This window comes from Crassostrea angulata, chromosome 4, assembly GCF_025612915.1.
Source record: "Crassostrea angulata isolate pt1a10 chromosome 4, ASM2561291v2, whole genome shotgun sequence".
Taxonomy (NCBI): Eukaryota; Metazoa; Mollusca; class Bivalvia; order Ostreida; family Ostreidae; genus Magallana; species Magallana angulata.
This window is the reverse complement of record NC_069114.1, coordinates 48,107,543-48,135,429: the sequence shown is the minus strand read 5'-3', so window position 1 is coordinate 48,135,429 and position 27,887 is coordinate 48,107,543. Positions and strand designations below refer to the sequence as shown.

The 27,887-nt window shown below is 34.0% G+C and overlaps 2 protein-coding genes across 2 annotated transcripts; one reads left to right on the top strand and one right to left on the bottom strand.

The window, feature by feature from the left end:
- Nucleotides 1-264: 264 nt before the first annotated feature.
- On the top strand, nucleotides 265-9,019 carry LOC128181204 (uncharacterized). The gene is made up of 5 exons (XM_052849510.1): nucleotides 265-415; nucleotides 4,752-4,933; nucleotides 5,226-5,334; nucleotides 5,965-6,111; nucleotides 6,402-9,019. Exons 2-5 carry the CDS (start codon nucleotides 4,754-4,756, stop codon nucleotides 6,743-6,745), a joined length of 780 nt encoding a protein of 259 aa, XP_052705470.1. The 5' UTR covers nucleotides 265-415; nucleotides 4,752-4,753; the 3' UTR covers nucleotides 6,746-9,019.
- On the bottom strand, nucleotides 8,377-13,656 carry LOC128181205 (protein SPEC3-like). The gene is made up of 5 exons (XM_052849511.1): nucleotides 13,537-13,656; nucleotides 13,379-13,421; nucleotides 10,591-10,799; nucleotides 10,158-10,233; nucleotides 8,377-9,393 (listed from the first exon to the last, which is right to left on the bottom strand). The coding sequence occupies exons 2-5, from the start codon at nucleotides 13,385-13,387 to the stop codon at nucleotides 9,376-9,378; spliced, it is 312 nt and encodes a 103-aa protein (XP_052705471.1). The 5' UTR covers nucleotides 13,388-13,421; nucleotides 13,537-13,656; the 3' UTR covers nucleotides 8,377-9,375.
- Nucleotides 13,657-27,887: the final 14,231 nt, after the last annotated feature.

Sequence of the window (27,887 nt, the reverse complement as noted above, 5' to 3'; positions counted from 1 at the left end):
TCCTAATTGATAGAAAATCTTTGACATTTTTTCTCCACAAAAACATTCTGAAAATGCATCGTGACAAATCATCACAATTTCAACCAAAACGGCGAGATTTTTTTCTTATTTCATGGTTCCCAAATTTATGCAAAAAATCTAAAAATAGCTCATGGAAATGAACACTGTGAAAATTAACGTTGGTCGAAAATAAAGCAGTTAATTAAATTTCCTGACAGTATATATTTGACCGTTGAGAAGGGCTGCTTCGTCGCCGTGGGCTGACTGAATACATTACACAGTGTGTGCACATGCACGTGGTCCCTCTCTTACTCCCCGGCCATTTCTTTAATTTACTCCTGGAACTTTGAAAACCCTGTCACGTTTTAAAACTCTTGGGATTTTTTTTTCATTTGCCGATAACGGGTCGATAAAGGTAGGTTTAACGATGGAAATAATTCTTTGTGATGAAAATTTAAGCTTTATGCTTTAAATAATATAATTTTTTTCTTGTTACTTTTTTTTCCAAATTCGTAAACTCGGTTATCTACATTTATATAAAATAGCCATACATGCTGATTTGATTGCTAAGTTCTGTTTTTGAAGCAAAGTAAATCTATTTGAGTTCCAAAATTTATTTTAATTTTCAAAATCGTTTATCGGTAAAAATTTTTTAGTTTTGAAATCTTGGAATTGTTATCATAATCGTGCTTTTTATTGATGTAACGTCGGAAATCGTTCCAATAGAAGTATTCAACAAAAAACTTCATCGAATTTTACTGTAAGTTTGAAGTAATTAGAATTTGTGTAATGTTTGGAACGGTGCCTGTGAACATTTAGCCCTCGGATTCTGTCACTTGCACCTGTCACACCTTTGTTTATAAGCCCTGCGCTGCCTCGGCGTTTGATCGTCCTCTCTCTCTCCCTACATTATTCTGTCCGACACTCCAAGGCTCATTACGTAATTATGTCGCTAGACTCCATTAGTTTAGTTTAATATAGATAGTCAGTTTATCTCTATTTTCTAAATGTCACATCCAGTTATGGAAAATTCATAAATCATTGTCTTTATCTCATTACTCTACCTATTCGCTATTTGTGGTTTTCGCTGAAAAACTTAATCAGAATGCTTATAGTTCTATCAACATTATGATATTGTATGGTTATGTACTTATGTAATAAGATATATAATTTGTCGTTTTCATAATCTGTCAAAAAGAAAATACTGGAATATATATATACAGATCTGTATTCATCAAAGTATCTTATTTTAGAAGAATGAATATTGAATAGACTAAAGGGGAATAAATTACAAAGATTTGTGGACAAAAAGTGGTTTCAATGTCGAATTGACTTTCTTGCTCTGAAGGTCAAAGTATACCTAAACGCCCAGCTCGCCAATCTGTCATCTTCTAAGGTAGAGAGAGAGAAAGAGACCAGTCAATCTTCCATCAGTCTCGTAAAGTCATTGGTAAAGTCATTGGGAGCAAAATGCTTCCCTGCACATACATCTTAGAACAGATGCATTGCTTTATCAATTTGAAATCTCTTGGACTGTTTTCGTTTGTTCTAGAATTGTACTCATAAAATTTTAATTAAAGTGCAATGGCCTGTCTCCCGTCGCTGACAGTAAATACCTCCCCTGTCTTTGGAGAATGATAAAGCGCCATTATATGTTGTTTACAGGGGTTTCGCAAAGTGCTCTGAATTTTTAAAGGAGGTCGCAATTTTTCATGTACAAACGCCGTTATATGTCTTTTCAGAAAATAAGGTATTTGTCAAACGGTATGACAAGGGCAATTTGTATATAGAATAATTCGGTTTGTACGAGGAAGGTATCATGGCATCGCCCTTGATGTCTGATGAAGATTTTAATTGCCAGTTTTTGTATGATAATGAGATGCAAACCAGCTTGTAGATGAAGCTCTTTGATGAGAATTTGTTCCCCCGAAATTTTCCTTTGACACAGTAATACTTGAACTAATTCAGTATTTCCCTGAGAAGATATATATATCATTTGATCGCTGATTTCTGGACGTGACTTGATTAAACGATGCAACATTTGTCAAATCAAAATTTTACATGATTAATGTTGATCACTTTCATTTATGAAAAAGTGTTTTATGAAATAATTTTAAATCGAGCTATGAATAGCTCCATATTTTCATTGGTGTAAAATAAATATTTGCAATTTTGATTTTTCTCTCGTAACAATGTTTGAAATTATCAATTTTTATTTGCTTATTAAAATGGATTAAAGCTGTTTATTGATTATTGATTAACTTAAAAAAACCATCTTGGCTCTCGTTGAATTAAAATATATTGATATGAATACCTCGTAGTATCAAAAAAAACATATGGATTTTTAGTTTTCATTGCCTCAGGGTTGTAAATTTTGTATCCTTTTACTGATTTACCCGTAATTAAGCTACATGATTCAAATACTTTCCCAAAGCTAAAGAATTCTTTTCAAAACAAATACATCCTGTTAAAATATACTGTACAAATATTAGACAATGAGAGCAGTGCATTTGATGTTAAACGTCGCATCGAGAATCTAACCTTTATATGATTGGCTAAGTCGGGACATGTGTACTCATTCCGTCTAAGATCTCACTTAGTGAGAGCTAGTCTAGCTTTCTGCAAACTGTAGCCATTACATATAAATTCGGCATTACTTATAATATATTGATCAAATGGCGGTCACCTGCAGAGTCAGTGTATTGTTAATGGAGAAGATCTCGTTATCAATCATCACTTTCAACTTGCCATTATCGGGAAGGGGAGGGTGGGGGGGGGGGGGGGAGGGGGTCACGAGTTAAAAAGGGTGTAGATCAAATCTCTCACAACTTTAGCATTTCTGAGAAGATATAAATAATATCAGCACAAAGTACGTCTATCATCTTTTTGTTTCTTTTTTTCAACTTTGGTGCTTATAGCCCCGCCTTTGAACACTTGTATCGTGAAACAGAAACTGGAATTAGGACACGGTGGGGTAAAAACAAATTCATTAATTATGTAAAGCCTTGGGATGTACCAACCAAATGCAATCTTCTTGCGAAAAATATTAAAAATACCATTTTATAATTCAAATTTTATAGTCAAACTTATTTTGGGCAGAGGTATGCAAAAAATAATTGGAACTGGATTCTTGATTCGAATTGGAACAAATTCGTGCATCTTAAAGTGAATATAAGATTACTGTAACATGGTACGATACCACGGTATTAATATGAAATATGAATTAGAACTGGAAATGTACTGGATATACAGAGCTAATTAGTGTGAAGAATGTCTTATCCTGGCTCATTAAAATACATGAATTTTTAATTGCAGCGATGTAATTGGTAATTTCTAACCATTATTTCATGAGAAATGTACTTATTTCTACCGGTAGATGAGCGAGTGTAGTTTATATTTCTTTCCCTCCATTTTTCTTACATTTAACCACAGTTTTTTTGTCCGACAACAAAAACGGTTGATTTATAGGCATGCAGATTATTTGCATTTTCAAGAATAATGCGAATTCATTCAGTCAAATTTACTGTTACAAATATTATTACAAACACGATTCTATATATTTCTTAACGAAAAGAAAATTGACTGTTATATTAATCATGTTAATATGAATAAAAGTGTACAACAGAGAGCAAATTATAATTATTGTAACTATTACAATAATTATCATTTCCTTATGAATTAATTGCAAAATCTCGGGGAAAATAATTATTTGAATTACAATAATTAAATTATCTGCACTTGATCTGTAACATCAACGCCTCTTTGAAGGGAATCAGTGTGGTCAAAAAGTAAGAGACCGTTACAATACCAGGAAATAGAATAAATTTGCATACATTTGTGCACAATCGTATCTGTCAAATAGACAGATAATGTAGGGCGTATACATACAGCGAAACCTTGAAAATCTCTCTCTCTCTCTCTCTCTCTCTCTCTCTCTCTCTCTCTCTCTCTCTCTCTCTCTCTCTGAGATTTCCTGCTTTCTCTTCATTGGAAATTGACGATGAATGTTCTTTATCTATATATTTATATATTTATGTAGACAAACATAAGTAGTTTCCTCAGAAAGCGTAGTATTATCGGCTTAGGATGAAGATAGTGTTACACAGTCTCTCTCTTTAATGACAACGGTGTCAAGTTTTATGTTATTATGACAAAAATAACCAAGTCGAGAAGTTTTATTTAAACATGCATGGCTGGCGACAACTCATGTGTTTTATAAAGACCGAATCATCTAGTGCGATTCCAATTCCAAGTTGCCTTTCCTCGTCAAATATATCACGTGACCTGCCGTTTTGCTGACCCTGACGTTATTTTTTTTTTCACACATGCGCTGCTTAAAAATGTCGATAACTGTCTCTAAAGAAGCTGCTGTTGTAATTATTATTATTCTCTCATGAAACTTTGGGGCGTATATAATTTTGGGGATTTAAATTCTATATGTAAAATGTGTAAGATATCCTGTTAAATATCGATGCGCTGTAAGAACCAAAATTGAGTATGATATTAATATTTCCCTTGGACTTTTGATTTTGAACACTTTTCGTTACAACCACATGCCATACAAATGTATAATACAGATATTGATGTGAAAGATTTGATGATGCAGGGTTACCCTTTAATTTCAATACCAAAAAACCAAAAGCACGGGACTAATTGAATAGAGAAAAATGTCAAATTCAACAGTTAGAAATATGAGTTATCTCTATGTGTTAGGGCGACACAGTGCTGTAGGCTCGTTTCTTACATTGCAGACATGAAGGGAGTTTACAGCGCCTTGGTGTTCTGTCTATTTCTGTCAATGGTGGCAGTGGGCCTCCAGATCGCTGCCAGTATCACCCAGGGATGGAAGATCATCGAGGGGGAGCACTTGGTCCAGAAGGCGCCCTGGGTCAGCCCCTCCCAGTTCGGAATGAATGAGAACGACACCAAGCACGTGCGTCCACGGTTTATTTACTACAGTTACTTTATTTGTAGTCTTGTCATTGGTCGTTGAATAATAATGTTCATGGGTTTCGTTGCGAAATTGATTCACGAAATCAAATGCTCATTAAGGTATAAAATATATTCTGTTGATAAGACCACTGCCTCTTAGTTCACACGCATTTTTGAAAACTGTGATTATATGTAATCCTCGACAGTTGATGCCCACGAATATTGATGGAAGCAAGGAATTCAAATATTCTTAAAATTCTCTGTTTCCTGACATGGTTTCTTTCATATTTCAGGCGTCCATTCACATCGGAGTGTGGAAGCTGACATTCTGTGTCGGTGGTAAATGCGTTGATGTGGAAGATTACCGGCGCGATCCCACTGCACTCGTCAAATACTTCGAAGGTTCGAATCTCTCATTATTTTACATATAAACTAATTTTAGCACTGTATACATAAGAAAATTCACCAGATTTGTTTAATCCCTGAGAACGTTCTAGTCCAATTTTAAAAGTACTAGATGATCATAACCATTTATCATTTTAAATTGTCCTTATCTCATGAATAAAAAAGCATATATAAATTTCAAATCAAAACATTTGGATGGGTATTTTTCTTTAAACAAGCGAAATCTAATCCTTAAATGTTTAGGTGGATCATAAGGATAAAGTGCTAGTTAAACTTAATTACATAATTTTTATAAAATGGTGAATTGTCCAGGATATAGTTTCACTTATTACTGAGATATGATGGACAATGAAAGTAAGTTAAGTAGTAAGCAGAAATTGCAATGATATTAGAAGTTCTGATTCGTTGCCCTTTTAAAACAAGCATAGATACGGCCCACACGATGTACGTACAGTTCATTGGTAGATGGTTGTGCCCATTTTTAGACTTTTACTCATTGAGAACTCTATACAAATATATATATAAAAAAAAACCAATGTTAATACATTGAATTTACCTGAACTAAAACTTAACATCTGGGATCAACCATCACTGATTAATTAATTTTAATGTATTTTTCTGCATCAGGTAAGCCGAGCGAGCTGCAGGCCTTGTCCGTGTTTGGCTGTATGGTGGCGGCTGTCGCCATCTTCTGCTTCTGGCCGTTATTCCAGGTTTTGGGTCAGAGGAACAATTGTTATGCTATCTATGTGTCCATTCTTCTTCTTATGTCAGGTAAGAAATTAAAAATAAAGATGGTCTTCAAAATTTAGGTGAAGTTTTTAGATATGTGATTATGTAATGTTACATAAATACAATATACTTTTCATTGGCAAAACGTTTTTGAGTAATTCAATCTATAAGGACCTTTTCCTGTTCTTGACCGATCTGTATCCGAACACAAATGGCGTTATATCACTTTTTGTTTTTTCAGTCTGAGGTCCTTCGGGTTATCAGATGAAATATGACTTTACCATTAGATACAACAAATTGAAAAATTATAATAATTTAATTTTCGTTTTTAGGATTCTCCTGTTTAGCATTGGCGTACATCATGTATCACACTGTTGCCGACATACAAGAAATTTTCGAGGACCGTACGGAGAAAATTAAGACAAGCTTTCCGTATTCTTTCATCCTGCTCATTATTGGTTTCGCTGCTTCCTTTACCGGATGTCTGGTTTCTTCCATCATTATCTGTAAACTGAATCAGCACATAGAGCACGAGGAAAGAATGCGGATAGAGCGGGAGAGAAACATGACCAAGGACGACATCTTCTCCCAGAAAGTCTTCTCCAAATCAGCCACCAACAAACCGGCCATCACCATGAAGAACCAGGAACAAGTGGTGTACTCCATTCATCTATAAACAATTAGGTCTTAGCTTAGTGTTGTTTTATTTTCCAAATTCAGGTTTAGATATTCTTCATATCATATTAACTTTTTGATACTTGCTTTGAGTATTTTGTCATCCTGGGGGATCGTTTTGAATTCCCAGTGATCCAAAGTTTGCAAAACTATTATACTTTGCTGAGGAGTTGGTTTTTTATTTTAAGATTTTATAAGCGTCAAAAGATCTTTTTTTCCCACACTTGTGGTTTATTTCGACTCTTTTCAAAAAAAGATTTTTTATGCTATTTTGTTAAAGTAATACATGTAAATATAGATGTATATATGGATTTTGGTTGGTTTTACAATTTGGTATAGTCGTATCTAGTCATGTAAATATGTACGTTGGTATTCACCTTGAAATACTTGCATAGTAAGCGGGAGGAACTATGTACTGAAATATACATGGCCTAGCAATTGTTGACATTGTAACCCTTGTATCGTGTACAGGGCCCGCGGCCCACAGCGTTCGTATTTCTTCTGTAGATTAGAAAACAATATCGGAGATTTTGCTATGCGGAGGAGAGCTTTGTGATTCAAGATTTGAAACTTTAAATATATATATTTCTCGCATAAACACATTATTCGGTTTAATTGAACACTTGTATTACGTTGGGTGATAGAGGGCGAGTGTGAGCATAATGAGTCTAATGAAAAAGCATGCATCCTTTCAATTTAGTCAAGGTAGACTGTGTATTTCTACTTTGCCTTGTAAATTAAACAGACAGTACAAATATCTTGAATGTTACAAATTGTATAGTTTTGTTAGAATTTATGTTTTGTCTAACATATGAAATAGCAGAAGAGGTGAAACCCCTTTCAAATGATGCACAAAAGCTGTATTTGTTGACTATTTACTAGACTTTTTGCTGGAACTTTGCCCTATTTGCTAAGATTACACTTAAACTGTGACATGGTGTGTTTGATATGCCACTTTACAAAGTGTTTATAACATTACGTACGCCCATGTCACACGTCTATATTGTTATGATATTGTGCAATGAAGTTACGTTTGTATAATGGCAGAGCACAGTATGATGTGGCATATATGTAACATCTGTGGTGTAATCACAATATGATTACATTTGTATTATATGTATGGCCTTTAGGTGTGATTACATTTGTACAGTAGTACAGTACATTGCGGTAACATTTGTAATATAATGACACTCTGTGACATGATTACATATGTACATGTAACATAAGATCAGCACGATTACATTTGCGTCATAATATCAAGTACATTTTGTAGGTTGACATTGTACGATATAATTAAACTGCTCTGTCAATTAACGATGTCATTACATGTACATTTGTATTATTCAACGGTTCGCCTCTTTTCGCCGTCTAGAATTATTTTTGTGTAGATTAGTATTGATAGGGTTATATCTTACCATGTAAGAGGATAGTCATACATTGTTTTCCTATTTTTATATCTCGGTTTGAAATAAAATTCAGTGGAAATTGCATTTTTTATTTTTATTTTGTATGGAGGAGGTAAACTGATTGTTTGAAAATACATCGGTGTCAAACAGAGTAATTGAATCATCAACGTTTCCAAATTCCAAGTCACATTTTTATTTTAAAAAATTAAAACCTAAACAAAGCAGCATAATTTTGATATTTTATTGGTTTATCTCCTGCACACACTCCGATATATCAATGAAATGTGTATTAAGTTTCTTCAACATAAGAAACATAACCCAATTTAAATATGTATATATTTATTAAAGATTTTTTTAATTGATCTTAGATCATTTTGCGAAAAAGAAAACAAAAAACTACCCCCATCCCCCTAACCCCCCTTCCACACCCCCTTAAAAACCCCCAGTAAACGCATTCACAGAAAGGCAAAACATTACTTTGAGGGGAAAAAATAATGGCTTTAATAACAGCCCAAGCTTGTTTTGTAATACTATACAGGATGAAACATTGTTATGAATAAGATGCGAATTTGATTTTAAAAAAAATCATTTTACAAACGTTACTGCTTTCCTGAAAAATCTGTTCTTCGTGATTGTCTATCCCCCATCCCATACATGTACATGTTTTGTAATCATACAATAGAGGTTAAAAAAATATATCACAGATTATATGGCGACAACAAGACAAGAAAAGAAAAAAAATTATAATAATCAACTGAATTATTAGAAATCCAAATCCTAATCTTTTTTTTTTTTTGTAGACTTTATATTCAATGTGCAACTTAACCGAGTGCAATGAAAAAGTGTAACTTGACATATGAAGGAAACACCCCACAAAAGCGTATATATAACAAAAACAAATGCACATTAAATAACAAAAGTTAATCAAAACAACCTCATATATATTGCATTGTTAATTCTAGGACGGAATTCCTGCACTTAAAGAAAATAAGCCTCGTTTTAATACTGGAATATATCTTTCCGGAAAGGTAGCAGTTTATACACAGCATAAACATTTGTCAAACCACGAAATAACGCCCGTCATCCTGCCAATGAACCCGTCACGTCATTCGTAAACAAATGTTTATATATATTTTATAAAAACACACATTATAAGGATCATGATGTCGAATAATGGACAGTTTGCTGGCTTCTTTGATTCCATAATCCATGACTCCCGAGTTTCTTACACGTCACAAATGCACTGAAAAATAACAAAACACACAAATAAATCGCCGGACCCTTTGTTATTAACCCCGGTCCAAACTACGAGGTAGACCCTTTTTTTAAAGTTCACCATTCGGTAACTTTTTACAATAGCCTCATATATTTGAAAGAAAGAATTGCTTAGGGCAAAAACACACACAAAAAATGGGGAAAGCTTGAAAATTTAGTTTATTTCAACAAATTCCCTCGAGGTCTGATAGGAAAAACTTTTTCGACGACCCCTAGGAAATCGGGGTATTACACAGTTATTCATAAAGGTATCGATATGGATGTCTTCAGATTAGTTAATGTTGGATTGTAGAGAAAACGCCATTAATCGATTTTATATAAGGATCTAATTTTGTTGACAATGCTACATATCTACATCGTGTGTTTACATGTTGTGGTTTTTTTAAATTGAAACATGGTTTGAAAAATAATATGAAAATTCCTTTTTACGACAAGACACTATTAACCAGTTATCATTCTATGCTGGATAAACTCTCTTAATGTGATTTGCTTTGAGTGTAATTGAAACGTTTCGATTCTTATACAGCGCTGCAAGTAAATATAATTAGCCCAGAAAAATCGTCTCTACCAATAATTTGATATTTTGTAAAATCAGCTACATTTGTATCCTTTAAAATCCATGTCTAGTGCAATAAAAATAGAATCGATCAAAAAAATAAATTTGATCATATATGGTTGAGTGAAACGTTCAAGGGGCAAGTCAAAGAGAACAGCTCTTTAGGAAGTATTTACCAAACCAATCCAGACGAAGATCCAAGGCCAGAATAGCAGGCAAATGATTAGGTTTAGACACGTCTCTTCGTGGAATCTACAAAACGGAACAAGCGTCAACTTTGTGTCATGACTACCCGAAACATTTCTTTATAAAGTTGAAAGAAAATTTAAAAAAATCATTATCGATTTTCTGCTTTTAAAAACAAGCTTGAACTGGTAAAAGAGAGCAGGGTTGATTTCAATAGAAAATGACGAAGTAAAAATATCTAGGTTGTGCATTGGAAAAACTTTTGTTCTCACAGCTTGACTTACTACAGAAAAAAAAGCTCAACAGAAAATTTCGGATCGGCAGACCTTATAAACGATTTTTCCCCCATGAACTACTGTTCTCTAGCCCATCCATCAACCGAGAGGGGATGGCGTGGTGGGGGTACCGGGGTGGCACACTTACCTCTTTTTTCGCTGTTCCACCACGGTGGTCCCCCCTCCCTGAACCACCACCACGTTAGACTGTTGCTGCATCATTGGTTGGCCGTAACCATATCCAGGCTGTGGCTGACCATACCCAGGATGTGGCTGACCATACCCCCCGGGCGGAGGGCCGTAACCCCCTGGAGGAGGGGGAGGGCCCTGCTGGCCGTAAGGGGGTGGGTAGGCTGGCTGAAAAATAAAATAAAAATATGATTTGATTGAAGTATATATTTATTGTACTAATTTACAATTGGGATTGGGCGCAAGTTCTGACACTAAGGTCGCCCTTTTCATTTAAAATCATGCGTATCATTTTATATCTCCTTCTCTGAGAGAGAAATATAAGAATATTTTCTGGGATGTATTTTTTATTTGTTCTTTCGAATTTGGCATGGTCAATGTTCCTATTATAAAAATTCCTACCCAAATCTTATTTCCAATGAGTGACCTTCCTAACTTTTGTACACATAGCACACATTTTCATTCGGTTTTCCGCTAATGAATATTCTTTATTCTACTTCAATTGTATTTTTTAACATTTCTTCACCAGCGATTTGTCACAGTGTTACGAGTTTTAGAATTTTAAGCTCTACTCGTGTTACAGACAAATGCATTACGGGTTTTAAAGCGTGCTTAGCAACAAGCAAACCAGGACGTTATACACTGTAAAAGAGACGTCAAGTAAATCAACAGTTTAAAGGACTACGGAAACCCGCAACAATCATAATAAAGCCAAGCTGCTCTATTTTAAATACAATATTTTTGTTAGCTGACATCGACATAGAAATATTATCAGTAAAAGAACGCGAGTTATTAATGTATCTTTTTAAGTACATGTATACTATATGACGAAAATGTTGCGTTGTTAAAAAACCGCTTTTAATTGAACTTTTTAGATTTAAATGAATGAGAAAAAATCTGCGATGTTCGATACCTTATATGCACCACCCAAGAAAATTGTTTATTACTTGAGTTTGGCTTGACAGACCTTGTGTACGTTCCAAGCCTTTTCATTCTCCGTACATGTGTGTACCGACATTTGAATGTTTTAAAATAAGTTACGTTAATGTTTCAATGATCAAACATGCTTTAGAATTTTATGTGTAAATCATCAATCAATATTCCATATGATCTGAATTCAATCAAAATGCTTTATTTGGTGGTTCATGAAAGTATCAAGGTGTCAAGCGTATAAAAAAAAACTAAAAAAAAACCCCAAAACAAAACAAAAAAAGTTTTTATAAGTAAAAGTCGCTTAATCATATAATAGTACTTAATTGACTTCTTAAAGTGACATTGGAAATTGAGATTTTGATCACAGAAATAAGAAGACGTGTCATAAATCATGATTTACAAGAGTTCTCGTGTAGCTTCATTGATTCATCGGAAGCTGGCTTGTTTGCGATTGTTTGTTTTTCTATTATTACGTTATTGCGATTGTTGTCTAAAGTTATTGAAATGCCAAAATAATGTTAGTTCACGAAGACACTGATTTTTACTAAGATGTCGCTTGCTCAGGCAGAATGACACGCATTTACAATGTTCGGCATTTGCGTAATCATGCAATTCAGGCGAAGTTGCTTAAAATGCTTCCTTCGGTGGTTCATCGAGATATGAGCGAAGCGAGCATTGCTTAAAGAGTACATTGCCTGCGTTAATTGTTTAAGAATGACATTTAGGTTTCATTTATTAGGCTTGACAGAAGTACTCTTTTCATATGTCCCTTTTGAAGGTCAACTTGGCATATTAGTACATGTACACTATTTCCAATTTGAAAACATAAGACGGCTTTGTTCGATTTATTTTGTAAGCAATGACTCTTGAAAACAACTCGAACATTATAGTGTACATAGTATGAAATATAATTTTGATTCAATAAACGCATTTATTCAAAAGTGGACGAAACAGATCTAAATTTGATTTGATAAATATGTAGAATAATCGATTATTTTAAGAAAAAGAGGTGAATATTACTCGGTGGTTGTAAATTTTTTATAATAAGTCCAGAAAATATCAAGCGCATTTATCGATAAATGCAGCACGGTAATGTTTACTTTGCGGGTATTGACCTTGAGTTCCCTGGATAATACGTGACTAATCAGACTTGAAAATCTGTTCATGTATTAGAATTAACAGCCTTTGGTTCGCTGTATATCAGCCTAAACTATTGCATATGTTTTCATTCTTATCAGAGTTAACTGATTAATTTTATCCTTAAAGATAAAATTAAATTCATATTAAACATACCCTTACAACATATATTTGAGCGATGGATGGAGACAAATCAATGCCCTATACAGACTAACAAAGGACAAAGCTGTCACCAATATTGAGTTTATGACCGAAATGTGTTTCCGTAGAGTAAAACTTTGAATTAGCCTGCATTTAAATTGCGCTTTGACATGCTACGCTGACCATTTTGTCAAATTTCTTGCTAATCGGAAAATCTTTTAATTTGTTGAACTGAAATCACGAAAAACTGAATACTTCCTGAAGTAGAATATTTGGTATCAATAATTGAAATATTTTCATTTTTTTTAAAAATTCAGTATAAGGGTTTTCAGAAAAAGGGAGTCTCAATATTTATTTATAATCAGTTTACCGTATTAAATATGAGATATTTGTTTAATTGATAAATTATTAAGATTGTTTATTTGGGCAAAACATCTGCTCTTTTAAATTTTCAACCATTATACATTGCATCCCCGAATTCTAAAGAATCTAAAAACAAATTCGATTACATCCCGAGAAGAAAATATGATACTTACATCGGCCATTTTCAGTCACTACTTTCCGAAATTTGTATGTTAGCTGTAATTTAAGAAAACAGAAGAATGTTTTTAAATTCTTTAATCTATAAATTAATATAGAAAACAGAAAATTCATGAAATGTACAAAATGAATAAGATATACTATCAAATATTACCTGAGAGAGAAAAGAGGACCCGCCACTACCCGAGGACAACTTCGCCAAATGTGTCGGTGGTATTTAATTTTTAAATGTACAGTAAATATTCAGTCTTTACTCACCCCCAGTCAATGTTACGCGGACTTCACTGGTCTGCGATCATCAGTAATTTTAAATACACTGTGCTGTGGTTCCAAGATATTTTTGTTAGTTGCGCCCCCCCCCCCCCCCCCCGTTTTGGAACAGCTTTTTCAGCAATGCTGCATGTATGAATGTTTAATTTTTCAGCATATAAGGTAGAGTGAGTTTGACAAAAGGTATAAGAACAGAGGATATTTCGTTTGTTGAAGGTATACCTTTTAGTTTGCAGGAATATATTTCTCCAGTTTTGTGGATACCCTTAATGTTTTTGGCAGTGTCCTCATGCCTGACTGTTTAGCTATTGGATGCCCTTACTGTTGATACCACAAACTATTTGTCTGTAAAATGTCCTCATGTCTGACTGTTTTACCTTGAGGATACCTTTCGTAGAGATACCCCGACTGTTTTGGGGAGCACACTTTATGTTCACGGTGAACCTATTCACCTGTGGGCCCTAAACCAGAGGGGCAGTTGGACAAAAAATCAATACAGAGTTCACTCTCAATAAGCATCGTCCACCTACAAAGCAGATAACGGGATGGTCTTTGTCTGACTGACACAATGTATTTTATACGTATGGTATATAGACCTTCATTTTAAATATATTATTTTTTAAAAAGTCGACGTCACTGCAATACAAGCAGTTCAGAAGAACTTGATTAGGTCTTTTTTTTCCTTTTTTGGACAAATTATGCCCGTTTCTTTTGTTTTTTGAAGCAACAGCACATATGTAGACATATAAACGCTGTGAAATTGGTCAAGATCTGATACACCCTAAATTTCATTTGTTTGTAAACTTGAGCTAATGAATACCTCGTTTACAATGCTCTAATGCTCTTATTCTAATACATTAAACAAACTTTTAAATAATCCGCGATAAAACGTATATCGTCCATGTAACTGGCATGTACATGTATACACTGAGTATTCTATCTGCAATATAGAACGGGACTGGGTCTTCACTGTGAAAAAGAACACCTTAAAGACCTCTAAATTAACTTCGGAATCGGCATTTTTTATGTAAAGAGGCATTGTCCGTCACATCTCAAAAATGAATAAACCATGTTCTTTGTTAACTTTTTGGTTCAAAAATCCTTTTAAATGCCGAAATCGCAAACTAGTTTTTTAACCCAGGTCACAGATGAATACAACAGACCAGGCATGAATAATTGTACATCGATGATGGCTATTTAAAATAAATGCAAATCATACAAACGGAAAAGCCATGGATCGACTGATAATAGAAGTTACCATGGTGATGACCCGTATATTTTTGGAATGACCCCGAGCAGAGACGTGCTGTCACCGATGCGGACAAGTGCATGTATCTGTTTACATACACTTGTTTCTTACCTAATCAGTCAATGTTTAAAGGGAATGAATAAATTGAACGTCTCAATCGAACAATGGCGGAATGGCCGCTCATGTTGTATTTTATTTTGACACTACGGGCTTTCTTGAAAAATCATAGTGTCCTGGAAAAGTCGTAAGAGAATACCTGGTTCATGTTTCTGATTGAAAATTTACATAAATATTTTTTAGTGAAGGATCATTTCTTAAGAATTAAAGAGACATGTCATATTTTTATTCTTTCAAAAAATAGACAAATAAGAAAATACCTTTTTTCGAAGATATCAGATAGAATAATAAAGTATGTGTCAACGTGCAAACTTAAAAAGTTATCACTTAAAATTGCTTTAAAGAAATATAACTCAATTTATTGTAATGTGATTACATGTTTTGATGTATTATAATATTAAATAAATATATAATTTGTTTAACTTTTTATGTGTTATTTTTGTGGAATTGTAATGTATACATAAAAAATCTTTCGTATTTTGAAGTCATATTCTTGACCATTGTGGCCTCATCTCACTTCGAATTTTTTTTTTCGATTTTGGGTTTTTTCAATTTTTCGATTCAAAAAATCACTTGTATATATCAAATAGAATGACATATAGGTCAGTATTTGTGGCTTTACAGAGAGCATATCAATTTTTGTACCACTTCTTGATTTTAGACCATACACAATAAACTCTTAGGTTCTTGTTCTCATAATGTATAGTGATAGAATAAAAAGTTTCACAGTCGTTGTCCCAGTCATGAATGCTTTTCTTTCTTTATCATCTTTAAATTTTATTTTCAGTTTATATCACTTTTTATAATACGATATGTATACATGTACTTTATATGCGTTGTTTTACAACCAGGGACATGTTATAAGTCTGTCCCAAGTTATTGCTTCCATCACTTTTTTATGATTTTAATAAAAATACACATACCTGTGAAAGAAGTACCGTTGAAATGAATGAAATGGAAAATATCCAAGATATCTTCATTGACAAATTATCCCTTTCACTCATAAAATTTCACAGGAACGAAAACAAATTTCTTACGGAGATTTATAATGGGAAATTTTTACATCTTTTCTCCATTCGGAAGTACTCGGGACACCTCGCGCATTTTTTCAACCTTATCATCCGGGCTTATTAATGGCTGATGCAATGCAAAATCCTTGTAGACTTTCTATTTTGTGATGTGTACTGAAACATGAAGCGATAGAGGGGGCGTTTCAAAACAGGTAGTCTGGACATTTTTCATATTAATGGATGAACATAGTTGGAGCACAAAGGTATATATTATTATCGAAATATCAAGCGAAAAGTGGTGGAAGCAAAAACTCGGGACAGAGTAAAGCAACTATCGAAAGTCTCACCTAACGCGGTTTCAAAGGTTGCAATCTCTCTCACTCTTTGCGACACCAATATGTAAACTTTGGTTATTTTAGTAATAGACAACAAGGTTTGTGTGGCCCAGTAACTTTTATCTTTGGTGGTAATTCAATCAATAGATAATATAGATGTTATCGATCAATAGGTAAATAAATAGCTCTGTAAAATATATAAATACAAGGAGCATTGAATAGTATGTATAATTATACAATGTATTTATAAACCATAAACATCAAATATTAAATAAACTGTGATACATGAATATAGTAATACACTATACAACACTTGTATATTTCACTATATATTTGCATATGAATTCGATTCAAAGTGATCTCTGCTAAACCTATTTATAATATAATAAAGATGAATTATTTACATATTTATTTATTAATTAATATATTGAAATACTGACTTACCAAAATTATGGAATTTAGGCGCTGACTGATAAACCTAAGTGAATGAATTAACCATGCAATTTGTTAGATATTAATAAGGCAAGCTATAATTAAATCCAAATCTCAATGACTGAGCAACTAAAATAGAAAACTATATAGACTAAAACCAAACATACCAGATCTTGAAATCCCTGATATACCTTCTCCTACCTGGACTCTGAGCAATATGAAGAAGACCTTCAGAGTCGAACAAGTCTATCCGGTCAGTCACATCACATGATAAATTGACCAATCGCTCACCAAACTTTTTATCTGAATATGAATATGAATTCAATAAAATTACAAAATACTTGATAGATACCCTTATAAAACTCTCGTTATTAATAATCTAAGTAAAACTTTTATTAACATACACTGTTTTCTAAATTAGAAGTAAATACATTTAAAAACATAACTTTCAAAGTTTAAACGGATATTTTGCTTTGTTACAAATACACTTCGCCTTAGTTTTGCCGACAGAAATAACAGGAAGAGTGATGTTTGTAGATGTGTAACGTGCAAGGGGGTCACTACCTGTGTTCCCCCGCGGGCCCGTACCCGAGATAGAATCGGATAGCCCTGATTGCTGCCAATATTTACAAGACTTTAATCACCGCTCCTGCACATATATAGGGACTCAACGTTATGATGACCGCACACCTACGCAACTCAACAGGTATCAACGTTAACGCAAGCAGGGAGGACCGCACACTTGCGGCAACTACGCAACCTAACACAATCAGGAATGACCGCACACTTGCGCTAGAAAGGCCACAACACCAGCAGGGATGACCACACACTAGTGCTCCTCCGCAACCACCGCCAATACAAGCAGGGATGACCGCACACTTGTATTACTGCGATACAGAGCAGGGATGACCGCTTATTCTGTATTGTAGGTTAGATCACACGAAGATTAGATAGAATAGGTATGTCCACACACTTCGTCTAGCTGTATGTGTCTAAGTTTGACCCCAATTAGTCGCTCGAAGTATTTTAAAATAGAAAACCAAAAATAAACAAACTATCTAGACCTAACCCCAAAAACAACTTATTTATATATAATATTTTATTTATTAAGCAAACTCATTGGTCATTATTGGGAACATTAATTACATAATCAAAAAATCAAGATATCAAAGGGCAATAACTCTAACTAAAAATACATTAATAAGCTGCCCGCTTCAGGTCTGACGCAAGGAAATGACTCTATTAACCAAATATACATTAATAAGCTGCCCGCTTCACACCGGCGTCGGAAGCAAAATGAAAGTGGGGAAGGGGGGGGGGGCTAGACTAATCCTCAAAAATATTGAGAAAAAAACCCTAATTCCCTAATCCGTGGGGGGGGGGGGGGGGGGTTATACATGTACTTATACTTCCAAAAAAATTGTTTTCCCCAATATCACGAAATCATCCGTGGGGGGGGGGGGGGTAGTTTAAAAAAACTCTAACCTTCCAAATTTCTTTTCCCAAATCATGAAATTCGTATTCCATTTGGGGGGGGGGGGGGGGGTGGGGGGGGCAGTATGCTTATGACTCAATCTCTCAAGTTACATTTAGGAACAATTATCTTTCCTGCAAGAAAAAGTGGGGGGGGGGGGGCTGAACCCTCTATAATACTATACTGTAAAACGAGAAAATATAGCGCACTACAAATTTTAGCGCCTTTGGCGCAACTATCTCTGAGCGCTAAAATTAATAGTGCGCCAACCATTTTTCCATATGTATTAAATTTCTTCAAGTTGCAAAACAATAACGTCAGTCCATTATTAAGGCTATATAGAAGTGTTCATTTAAATATCAGATGCTGTCGGTTCTGTTTGTTTAAAAAATTACACAGGTAAACGGTATGGGTTATCGGGTATAAGGTTTGTTCCCATCAATCAATCAATCATACTTTATTTCCTCTGTTAAGAGATATGACAACATACAACTAGCATATGATTATACACACACACACACACACACACACACACACACACACACACACACACACACACACACACACACACACACACACACACACACACACACACACACACACACACACACACATTACATGTACACATACATGAAAATGAAAACAAGAGAAAAAGGTATTTACAGTGTCCCATAGGGGTAATAGCCTTGAAGTGGATCAGGTAGTAGCGGAAGTGGCAACTGTTATGGATCGGAAGTATGCTGCCGCTGTCGCCCGAACAAGATTGAAGTTCAGAATGTGGAATGATTTATTGTCCGATTCATGATTTGTACGACGCCCGAGAAGTACATGAAATAGGTCGTTTTCAGAAAGACCACATAATTCCGCGCATAGTTCTATGTTGAAACAGTTTGTTATTATGTTCCACCAATTTTCACGTATTACCACAGTAGCTGGGCAGACACAAGAAGAATGTTGAAACACGTCGACAAAGGATTTACCGCACAGAATACATGAATAGGGATTTCCATTGAAACTTACACTTGTGCAGACTTTACAGATGAACTTGCAGAGTTTGATTTCCGAATAGTTTTCAGGTATATTCCAAATCGAGGAGGGTTTTGACTCTCTGAAAATTTCTGTGAAAACTAGGAAGTCAGGGTCATGAGACATCCGCGCTTTTCGTTGAGAAAGGTGTGAATTAGTAACATTGTTGCGGACAATTTTCTTCCAGCAAGGTTTCTCGGGAAAGGTTCCGTCTTTTAGAAAATCCCACAAGTAAACTGTAAGGTTGTAAGATTGGAGAACCTTTATAATATCAGGAATAAAGCCAAACTGATTTACGGAAAGATCGTGTAAGTAAGAAAATAATCTCATTAGAAATATCCTTTTTGTTAACGTTTTTGGGTCTAAACGACAAAGTCTCCCAAAGAATAAAAGCTTCCGAACGTCAATCTCTGCGTTGATAGGTAAGACATCAAAAAAGGATTCGCACATGTCTGATCTGCACAGTTTTGGTAAGTCCAGCGAGTTCTTACAGACAAAGTGTTGAAATGCGTTTAGTTTGTTTTTGTCTGTTAGAGACAAGTTGCACCAAAGTTCGCATCCATAAAGCACTGATGGGAGTACAATTTTTTTGTATAGATGGGATAACGTATTAGGGTTAAGAAATGGTGTGCCAAGATCGGATAATGCAAAGAAGCATTTTCGTCCTTTGTTGCATGCTTCGTTTATTCTATCCGAAAGTTTACACTTGTGGTTGATTACGATTCCTAGATGGTTGTAAGATTGTTCACAAGACACTTTTGCAGGACCTAGATGCCAGTTTGTGTTATCTAGTTTAGCTTTTTTAGCGCCAAACTGTAGAACACATGATTTAGACGCATTAAATGTAAATCGCCACTTGCAGGAATAGTTGTATGCAATATTTAACAGTGTTTGTAGCGCAAGCGGAGAAATACCAATTAGAGCCAAGTCATCTGCTAAGGAAGTGCAGCTGCTAGGTATATTGAGTATACCTGTGTTTGGACTACCGGACTGTATGGAATGGATGAGATCATTTATGTAGACAAGATAAAGGAACGTTGATAGTACGCCACCCTGTCGAACACCTTGTTGTACGGGAAACCACTCTGAACGAGTTTGATTTACGACAATTGAGCTTAGGGTGTTTTGGTGGCATTTGCTAATGAGAGACCATAATTTGCCCTTAATACCAAGTTCATATAGTTTAAACATTAGTCCAGGCCTCCACACCGTGTCAAATGCCTTGCTGGTGTCAAGAAAACATACGAATACATTGCTTCCTTGTTCTAAATTATGTATTATTGTCTCTTGGAGATTAAATGACGCTGTCAGACAACCTAGTTCCTTCTGAAAACCCTGTTGTTGAGAATGTGGAAAATCTTTAGTTTGTAAAAGTTGTTGATTGATTCGATTGTACACAACCTTTTCAAAAAGTTTAAAGAGGCATGGTAATAAGGCTATTGGTCTGTAGTTGTTGCAGGAATCTTAAGACTTGTTTCCTCCTTTATGTAATGGAACTATAAGACCACGTTTCCAACAGAGAGGGATATAGTTATATTGCACAATAGCATTAAACAGCTTCAAAATACAAGCGATAAGTGATGCACCACCATGAATTATGTGTTCATTGGTTACAGAATTTGACCAGGTGAGATAATTGCTTAATTGCTATAGTCTGTATCATAGTTCCTGTAAGGGCAATTGACAATGAAATACATAAAACATATCTACTCGCAACTGATATTTACATTTATTTTATGTTACAATATAACTTGCATAAAAGCACATTTACATAATAATTGACATCCATGTTCTTGAATTTAATTTTAAACATCGATTTGGTCATGAACAATTTTATTTATTTAAATTTCTTTAAATTAAACTGATTATTGCAAAAATGTTGTGTATGTAATGCTTTTTGTTTAATTTCCCGCCTTTAGGAAGTACACGTATACATGCTACAAGTTTGAAGAGAAAATATCATACATTAATATTTATTTATTGCGTTTGCTTACATAAATGGAGGAAATGTGTCTAGTGAAAACGCTGCTAAATATTTTATACTTATGCTATGGCTTGAATAATCGAAGATAATAGACAAACTTTTGGTTGATATGATGATAATTAAATAGGCAATTTTACATGCTTCAAAAACTGAAAATATTTTTTCACAAAACCTATCAAATGTAGACCTAATTCCTACATTTTCAACCCTCTTCAGTTTGAGGTTTATCAAATCAATATTTAAATTATTATTTTTGTCGGAATTTATTGAGCTACTGATTTGAAAAACCAGAAAAGTGACCCGCAATATACTAAAGCGGTGATGTCGATCATAAGATCTACATGTACTGTCAAGGCTGCTTCTTCAAAGATTGAAATTTTTTGTGATAAAGGTCTGTTTCTTTTCATAATAATCTTTCTGTTGATACCAAACAACCAATTATAAACATGCGTTTTACATATTTTGCAGCTACAATGTGAGTGGGAAAAAGAGACACGGAGTATCCCATATGACTGTCCGTGTAGTTTTCACCTTTATCATATAATTATCCACTGAATCAGCTTCCAATTGGCTTGGGACCATCAATTTTGTCCTCAATTCATCGAGTTTTATATTTAAAGTAAATGGACAAAAATGTAAAAGTCAAATCATCTCATCCTTATTTTTCTTATCAGTGAGCAGAAATTTAAGACTAAAAATATTAATATGATCTTTATTTTATCAAATGAAAAAATGGTGATAGTTATTAGTTATTATACTAAAACACAACAAAATATCTATATTCTTCTTGTTTCATGGCGCTGATGAATGAATGATAAAACACAAGTTAAAATCCACCGGGTATAAGTGCCTAAACATGGATTAATTAATTCAGTTTTAATTGCTTTTTAATATTTCTCATTAGCACCTTGAAAATTGGGCTTCTCCCCATGCCACTTCCATTTAGCGCATGAGATTAAGCAGGGCGATCGTTAACGCTGACAATACATGATTGATCATAATTTCTTTGATCTCTGATTAGTGGATATAAAGATAACAAGACGATACCTATTTTGTGTTTTTTTTTTAATGTAAAATTACTGTGAAAAAGATTATCTCATGGTGATCGAAACTCATGGTAAATGTAGCATTCGATTTCACTTTAAGTTTCGGGACTCTTCTAGTGTTATCCAAATCGACACGTTAAATTCAAAGTCCGATAACTCAGATTTGTTTACCAACATAAATTACACATCATCGCCAAAAAATGAAGTTTTCATATCTATCTACTGACGATTTACACAAAAGTGAGTGTATTGTTTTCAACGACAGTTTTCCGTGCATGCGAGATAGAAATCAAAGTCGTTGTATTCACGTGCTTGAGTGAACACAGAACTAAATTTTGGGCGTGATCGTTTACCAAACAACAACATTTTTTGTATTCTTTTTTAAAGAAAAGATACATGCGCTAAAATATAAATGCGCTAATGTACTGGCACTTGCGTTTGCGCTAAAATACGTATGCGCCAAATTTTCTCGTTTTACAGAATTACTAATGGTTAGGGCTTACTTTGCAAAAAACAAGTGGGGGGGGGGGGTGGCTAAGCTAATACTTTAATAAGCTGTCCGCTTCAGGTCTGACGCAAGGTAATGACTCTAACTAAAAATACATTAATAAGTTCAGTCAATTGTAATCATATATATAAAGACGATTTCTTTTCTTTCTTCCTTTTTCGGCACCTTATTTTAGGCCTATAGTATTTATTTTGGACTCAGTGGCGAGAGAATTATTACTTTAGTGGAATTGTCACACTAATTTCAATGGAACTATTTTTTTTTAGATGCGCATGATGCAACTTCCTGGATGGTGCTGAGCCTGTTTGACAACATGTGTAACCCACGTGTACTTGGGGGTAGGTATGTTTACTCTCAATTATCTCTCTTAGAAGCCGTTGATACAATGCAAACAGGCAGTATCAAACCATCTTCCCAATGGTATCAAACCAGTTTAATAAAATTTAGTGAATGCCTACTCATGAGATTAAAACTGGTTTGATCGTTATTCTGTTTTGCCGGTAGCTGTATTTTTATAGAAGAATGTGAGAAAAACTACTTCGTAGTTGCAAATACAGATAAAAACAAAAACGCACAAAGGAAATCTCCGGGAATGATGGTGCAGCTATAGTATTCACTGACGAAGAAAGATAACTCAGAGATATGCTGTAATTTTTCGTTGTGAACATCGATTGAGCCGCCAGAATGATAATTTGATTCATGTGTAAAGAATCGAATCTATTCTCACGGTCACAAAATATCTCAAACAAGCTGATATAATATTTATATCTAATACACTTTTAAGAATTGATGATAAATCAACACTAGAAACACGATAGGTTTGCATTTGTGATTGTGTTACAATCCAGTCAATTTGATGTAAATCAAAGACGCACCACCCACCTGTAACTGGCAGTATACATCAAATGTGTTTGTATTAAAACCCTTTGATATCATAGGTGTGAAACATTTTCGGTTTTTATAGAATAGAGGTTCATTGGGGTTCGTTGGGGTAAAAAGACGCACCGCTCTTGGCCTCTTTCCAAAGGAAAGAGATAAAATGTATTTTGGCTGTACTGTCTATAATATTTTTCAAATGACTTACGGAATAAACACCGAACAGAAAAAAAAAAACAATGTAATGTTTAAATGTTTAAATGTATATATCGAATACGGATGAATTTAAACGAAAACAAACAAACAATCAAACAAAAATCCACACACACAAAAATAATAAAAAGGAAAAATCATATTTAGTTGAAAAAAAAAATCAGTGTCTTCTGTGATTTTTGTGATTTATTTTTTTAATTATTTTTTTTTTATTTATATTTGTATTGCAGCTTTTCTGTGTGTCAGGCCTTTTTTAAAAGCAAGGGTAATTACAATATGTTTAATAGAGTTTATAAAAGGTGCTCAGCCAGGTAGGACTTGTATTGTATACGAGTGACCGGTCACTGTGACCGATTTATTGGTAGGACTTGCATTGTGTACGAGTGACCGGTCACTGTGACCGATTTATTGGTAGGACTTGCATTGTGTTCGAGTGACCGGTAACTGTGAACGATTTATTGGAACTATCAACTCATCGCCGGTCGAAACAATCATTTCCATATCGCTGTATCAAATGATTTATTTGTGTATTTTAAATAATTCACTAGAATTTCATTGCTAGAAATTAAGTTACAGGCGAGATACTGAGGGAAGAAGTCAGAGTGCTATGTAAACAAAGCTCGAGTCTTATGTTTGTTTACAAATAATGTAAAGAAATGAAATTATCATTTCTTTGGCAAAATAACCTACATGTATGACAACAAGATAAATGATTTTATTTGTTCCAAAATACTTTTATCAACAACAAAAAACAACATTAGAGTGAAAATTATACCAATTCAACACGTATGTAAACAATAACAAGACTCGAGCATTGTTTAGAAAACAAAGAATTCTAACTTCTGTAAATTGCTTGTAACTCTATATTTGAATTTAAATTTTTGACAAAGCATTAAAAACATCAATATTAATCATTAAAGACAATAAAAATGAAAAAAAAATTAATTTTGAAAAATTTGAGCTCAAATCGTGTCCAAGTCCCTTTAATTAACAATATGACAATGAGAGCCGAATCTATGTTATATACCTGTATTTGGAGTATTGCATAACAAATAAAGATTGGGGCAATAAAATAATTTAAAAATTTAGAAAAATAACCCAGAGGGTAGCATTATTTTGTGTATTAAATTGCAAGATATAACATACATGTACTCCTACAAAACTTCAGTTTATAATGATGACGTCATACACGTGTATAAGCACAACTGAAAAAATCTAAATATTTTTATCTCTATTTTGTTTATTGTGTTCGATTTAATAAATGGTATCGAAACAATTTCATAAAAGGTCTATATATAATGTATTTTACAAGAAAGCGCAAAAATATGCGCAATGAAAACTTAAAGGTATACATGTATGTGGCGTATTTTTTCATGCTAAAAAATATTTGATTGATTTATAAAATATTAAATATGTTATATAAAGATAGATCTTCACAATAAATTACGCAGTAATTTCTTCCGGTTGAAATAGGAAGGTGGGGTATTGTTGAAAGAAGTAAACGTTATTGTAATTTGTGTAATTGTAACAAAATTGGTGATGAATTTCATGTTATATTAGAATGCAAGGCATTAAGTAAATTACGAAGTCAGTTTTTAGATACATATTACTGTTCTTCTCCTAACACTAAAAAGTTTTATGAAATCATGTCTTCAGTCGATTATATCACATTAAGAAAACTGTGTTTCTTTATTTCAAAAATTAATCATATTGTTCGTTTACCCCACTTACTTTCTTGAACTTTACAACTATATTGTATATATGTAAATATGTTTGTTCTTCTTATGTACCTCTTGTACCATTATATGGTGTTGAGTGAAAATAAACTGAACTGAACAGAGCAGTTTATATCAATCGGGTAAAAAAGATATAGAAATTAATAAATAATTGTTATAATTATTGGTCCACAATAAATGCATCATTTGAATAAACCCCGCCTTAAAGCGGTCACGCGATACCACGCTCATTCTATCACTACAACGATGGCAACGACGAGAAAGATAGGTATACCGTTAAGTTTGACCGATTTAGCAAAGAAAGAAAAACAAAACAGACTGACAAAGATAGGAACAAAGGGAAGATTGTCATCGGAGACTGTAGATTGATGGAATAGGAATTAAAGCCGAATTAAACTTCAGTTTTTCTCATGAAGTTGTACAGGGGCTTTGCTTGTCAGGTTCGTACGTGCTCCATGGGTTCCATGTCTTTACTTTATAAGTTAGAAACCACAAGTGGATTTTCGTTTAGAGGAATTTAGAGAATAAATAAACACTCTCAGTACATGCATCCCTCGGGAGAGGGGGTATTCACTCATTTAATCGTGTCGTTGATGCTGAAATAGTGATTCATCTTTGTTACACATAATTAGCGATTTATATCGTTCTACATTATTGAATAACGGAATGATAATGCTTCAGGTATCATCTAATATAAGAATTATCTAATTTAAAACATGAAAAACGTGATTCTAATTTGTAAACAAACTTTTCTTCCATCGTGTTTTCAATACTAGGTTTTCCCGCACTCATGCGCACTGGCGTTAAAAATGGCGGATCAATATTACACAACATGATTCATATGGGGTTTTCTCGAAATTCCTGTTGGAAAAGTTCGAGAATTCATATTATAAAAATATGCGTAATTTAAATACATGTGCGTAATTCAAATACAGATTAGAAACTACTTGCCATGCAAAATAACATATCGTTGATTTTAAAATTGATAACAATCGATAAAACCAACTCCAAACAGTTAGTACTTTGATTTATATCTGATGTTTACTGGAGAGGGCTACAATTCCATAGGATCTCCGTTATGGTGCAAAATTAATTTGTTTTATGCGGCTGACTTCGATCTGAAGAGATCGTTTTTATATTTGACTTTCTAAAGATAAAATAATTTTTAAAATTTTAAATTCAGGTTGAAAAAAAAACTAACCGTATATAAATCAAAACCTATGGTGGCATATCTCTGCCCCTTGTGTGCAAGTTATTTTTCTATCAAATATGGCGACATGCAAGATAAATATGTTGACATGCAAGATAATTATGTCAACATGCAAGATAACTATGTCAACATTCACCATAACTATGCTGACATGCAAGAAAATTGCAATCAGATAAGAATTATACAAAATCTCAAAAAATCTCAAATATCGCCTACCTGTGACATCCAAGATGCTAAATGTTACCTTTAATGTAAACATGCAACTTATTTATGTTAACATGCGAGATTAAATTTAATATGCTGAAATGCAACTTATTTATGTCAACATGCAACTCATTTATGTCGACATGCAACTTATTTATGTCAACATGCAACTTACGTATGTTGACATGCGAGATGAATATGTTGACATGCAACTTAGTTATGATAACATGCGAGATAAATGTGTTGACATGCAACTTATAAGTTGTATGTCAACATAACTAAGTTGCATGTCGACATAACTAAGTTGCATGTCGACATAAAGAAGTTGCGTGTTAACATAAAAAAGGTGCATGCTAACATCAATAGGTAGCGTATCTCGCATCTTGGATGTCACCTGTTGGCGATATTTGAGATTTTTTATAACTCTTATTTGATTGTAGTTTTCTTGCATGTCAACATAGTTATGTTGCATGTTGACATAACTATCTTGCATGTCAACATCTTTATCTTGCACGTCGACATAATTAATAGAAAAATAACTTGCACACAAGGAGAAGAGATATGCCACCATAAAAACCAGATACATGTAAAACACATCAGTATGTTTACCAGTCGTCATTTTCAGCAGCCATGGCAGTTCTCGCATGATTTTATGGGATATACGCTTGGAGTTGTGATGGGCTTGATAACGTGAATGTCAGTGAAAATAGGCGATCTTACCTCGTTCTATCACTGAGACATCATTTTGTGAAACGGAGCACAACCAGTCTTATTATGCAGATCACACATGTCTTGCTTTGTCGTTTCTACAACAT

Bases quoted from the DNA above. Each gene is read 5' to 3' on its own strand.
- LOC128181205 (XM_052849511.1), bottom strand. The intron at 10,234-10,590 runs GTAAGTGTGCCA...TCCGTTTTGTAG, and splicing joins GTGGAACAGCGAAAAAAGAG to ATTCCACGAAGAGACGTGTC.
- LOC128181204 (XM_052849510.1), top strand. From the start codon at position 4,754: ATGAAGGGAGTTTACAGCGCCTTGGTGTTCTGTCTATTTCTGTCAATG. The intron at 4,934-5,225 runs GTGCGTCCACGG...TTCATATTTCAG, and splicing joins ATGAGAACGACACCAAGCAC to GCGTCCATTCACATCGGAGT. The intron at 5,335-5,964 runs GTTCGAATCTCT...TTTCTGCATCAG, and splicing joins ACTCGTCAAATACTTCGAAG to GTAAGCCGAGCGAGCTGCAG.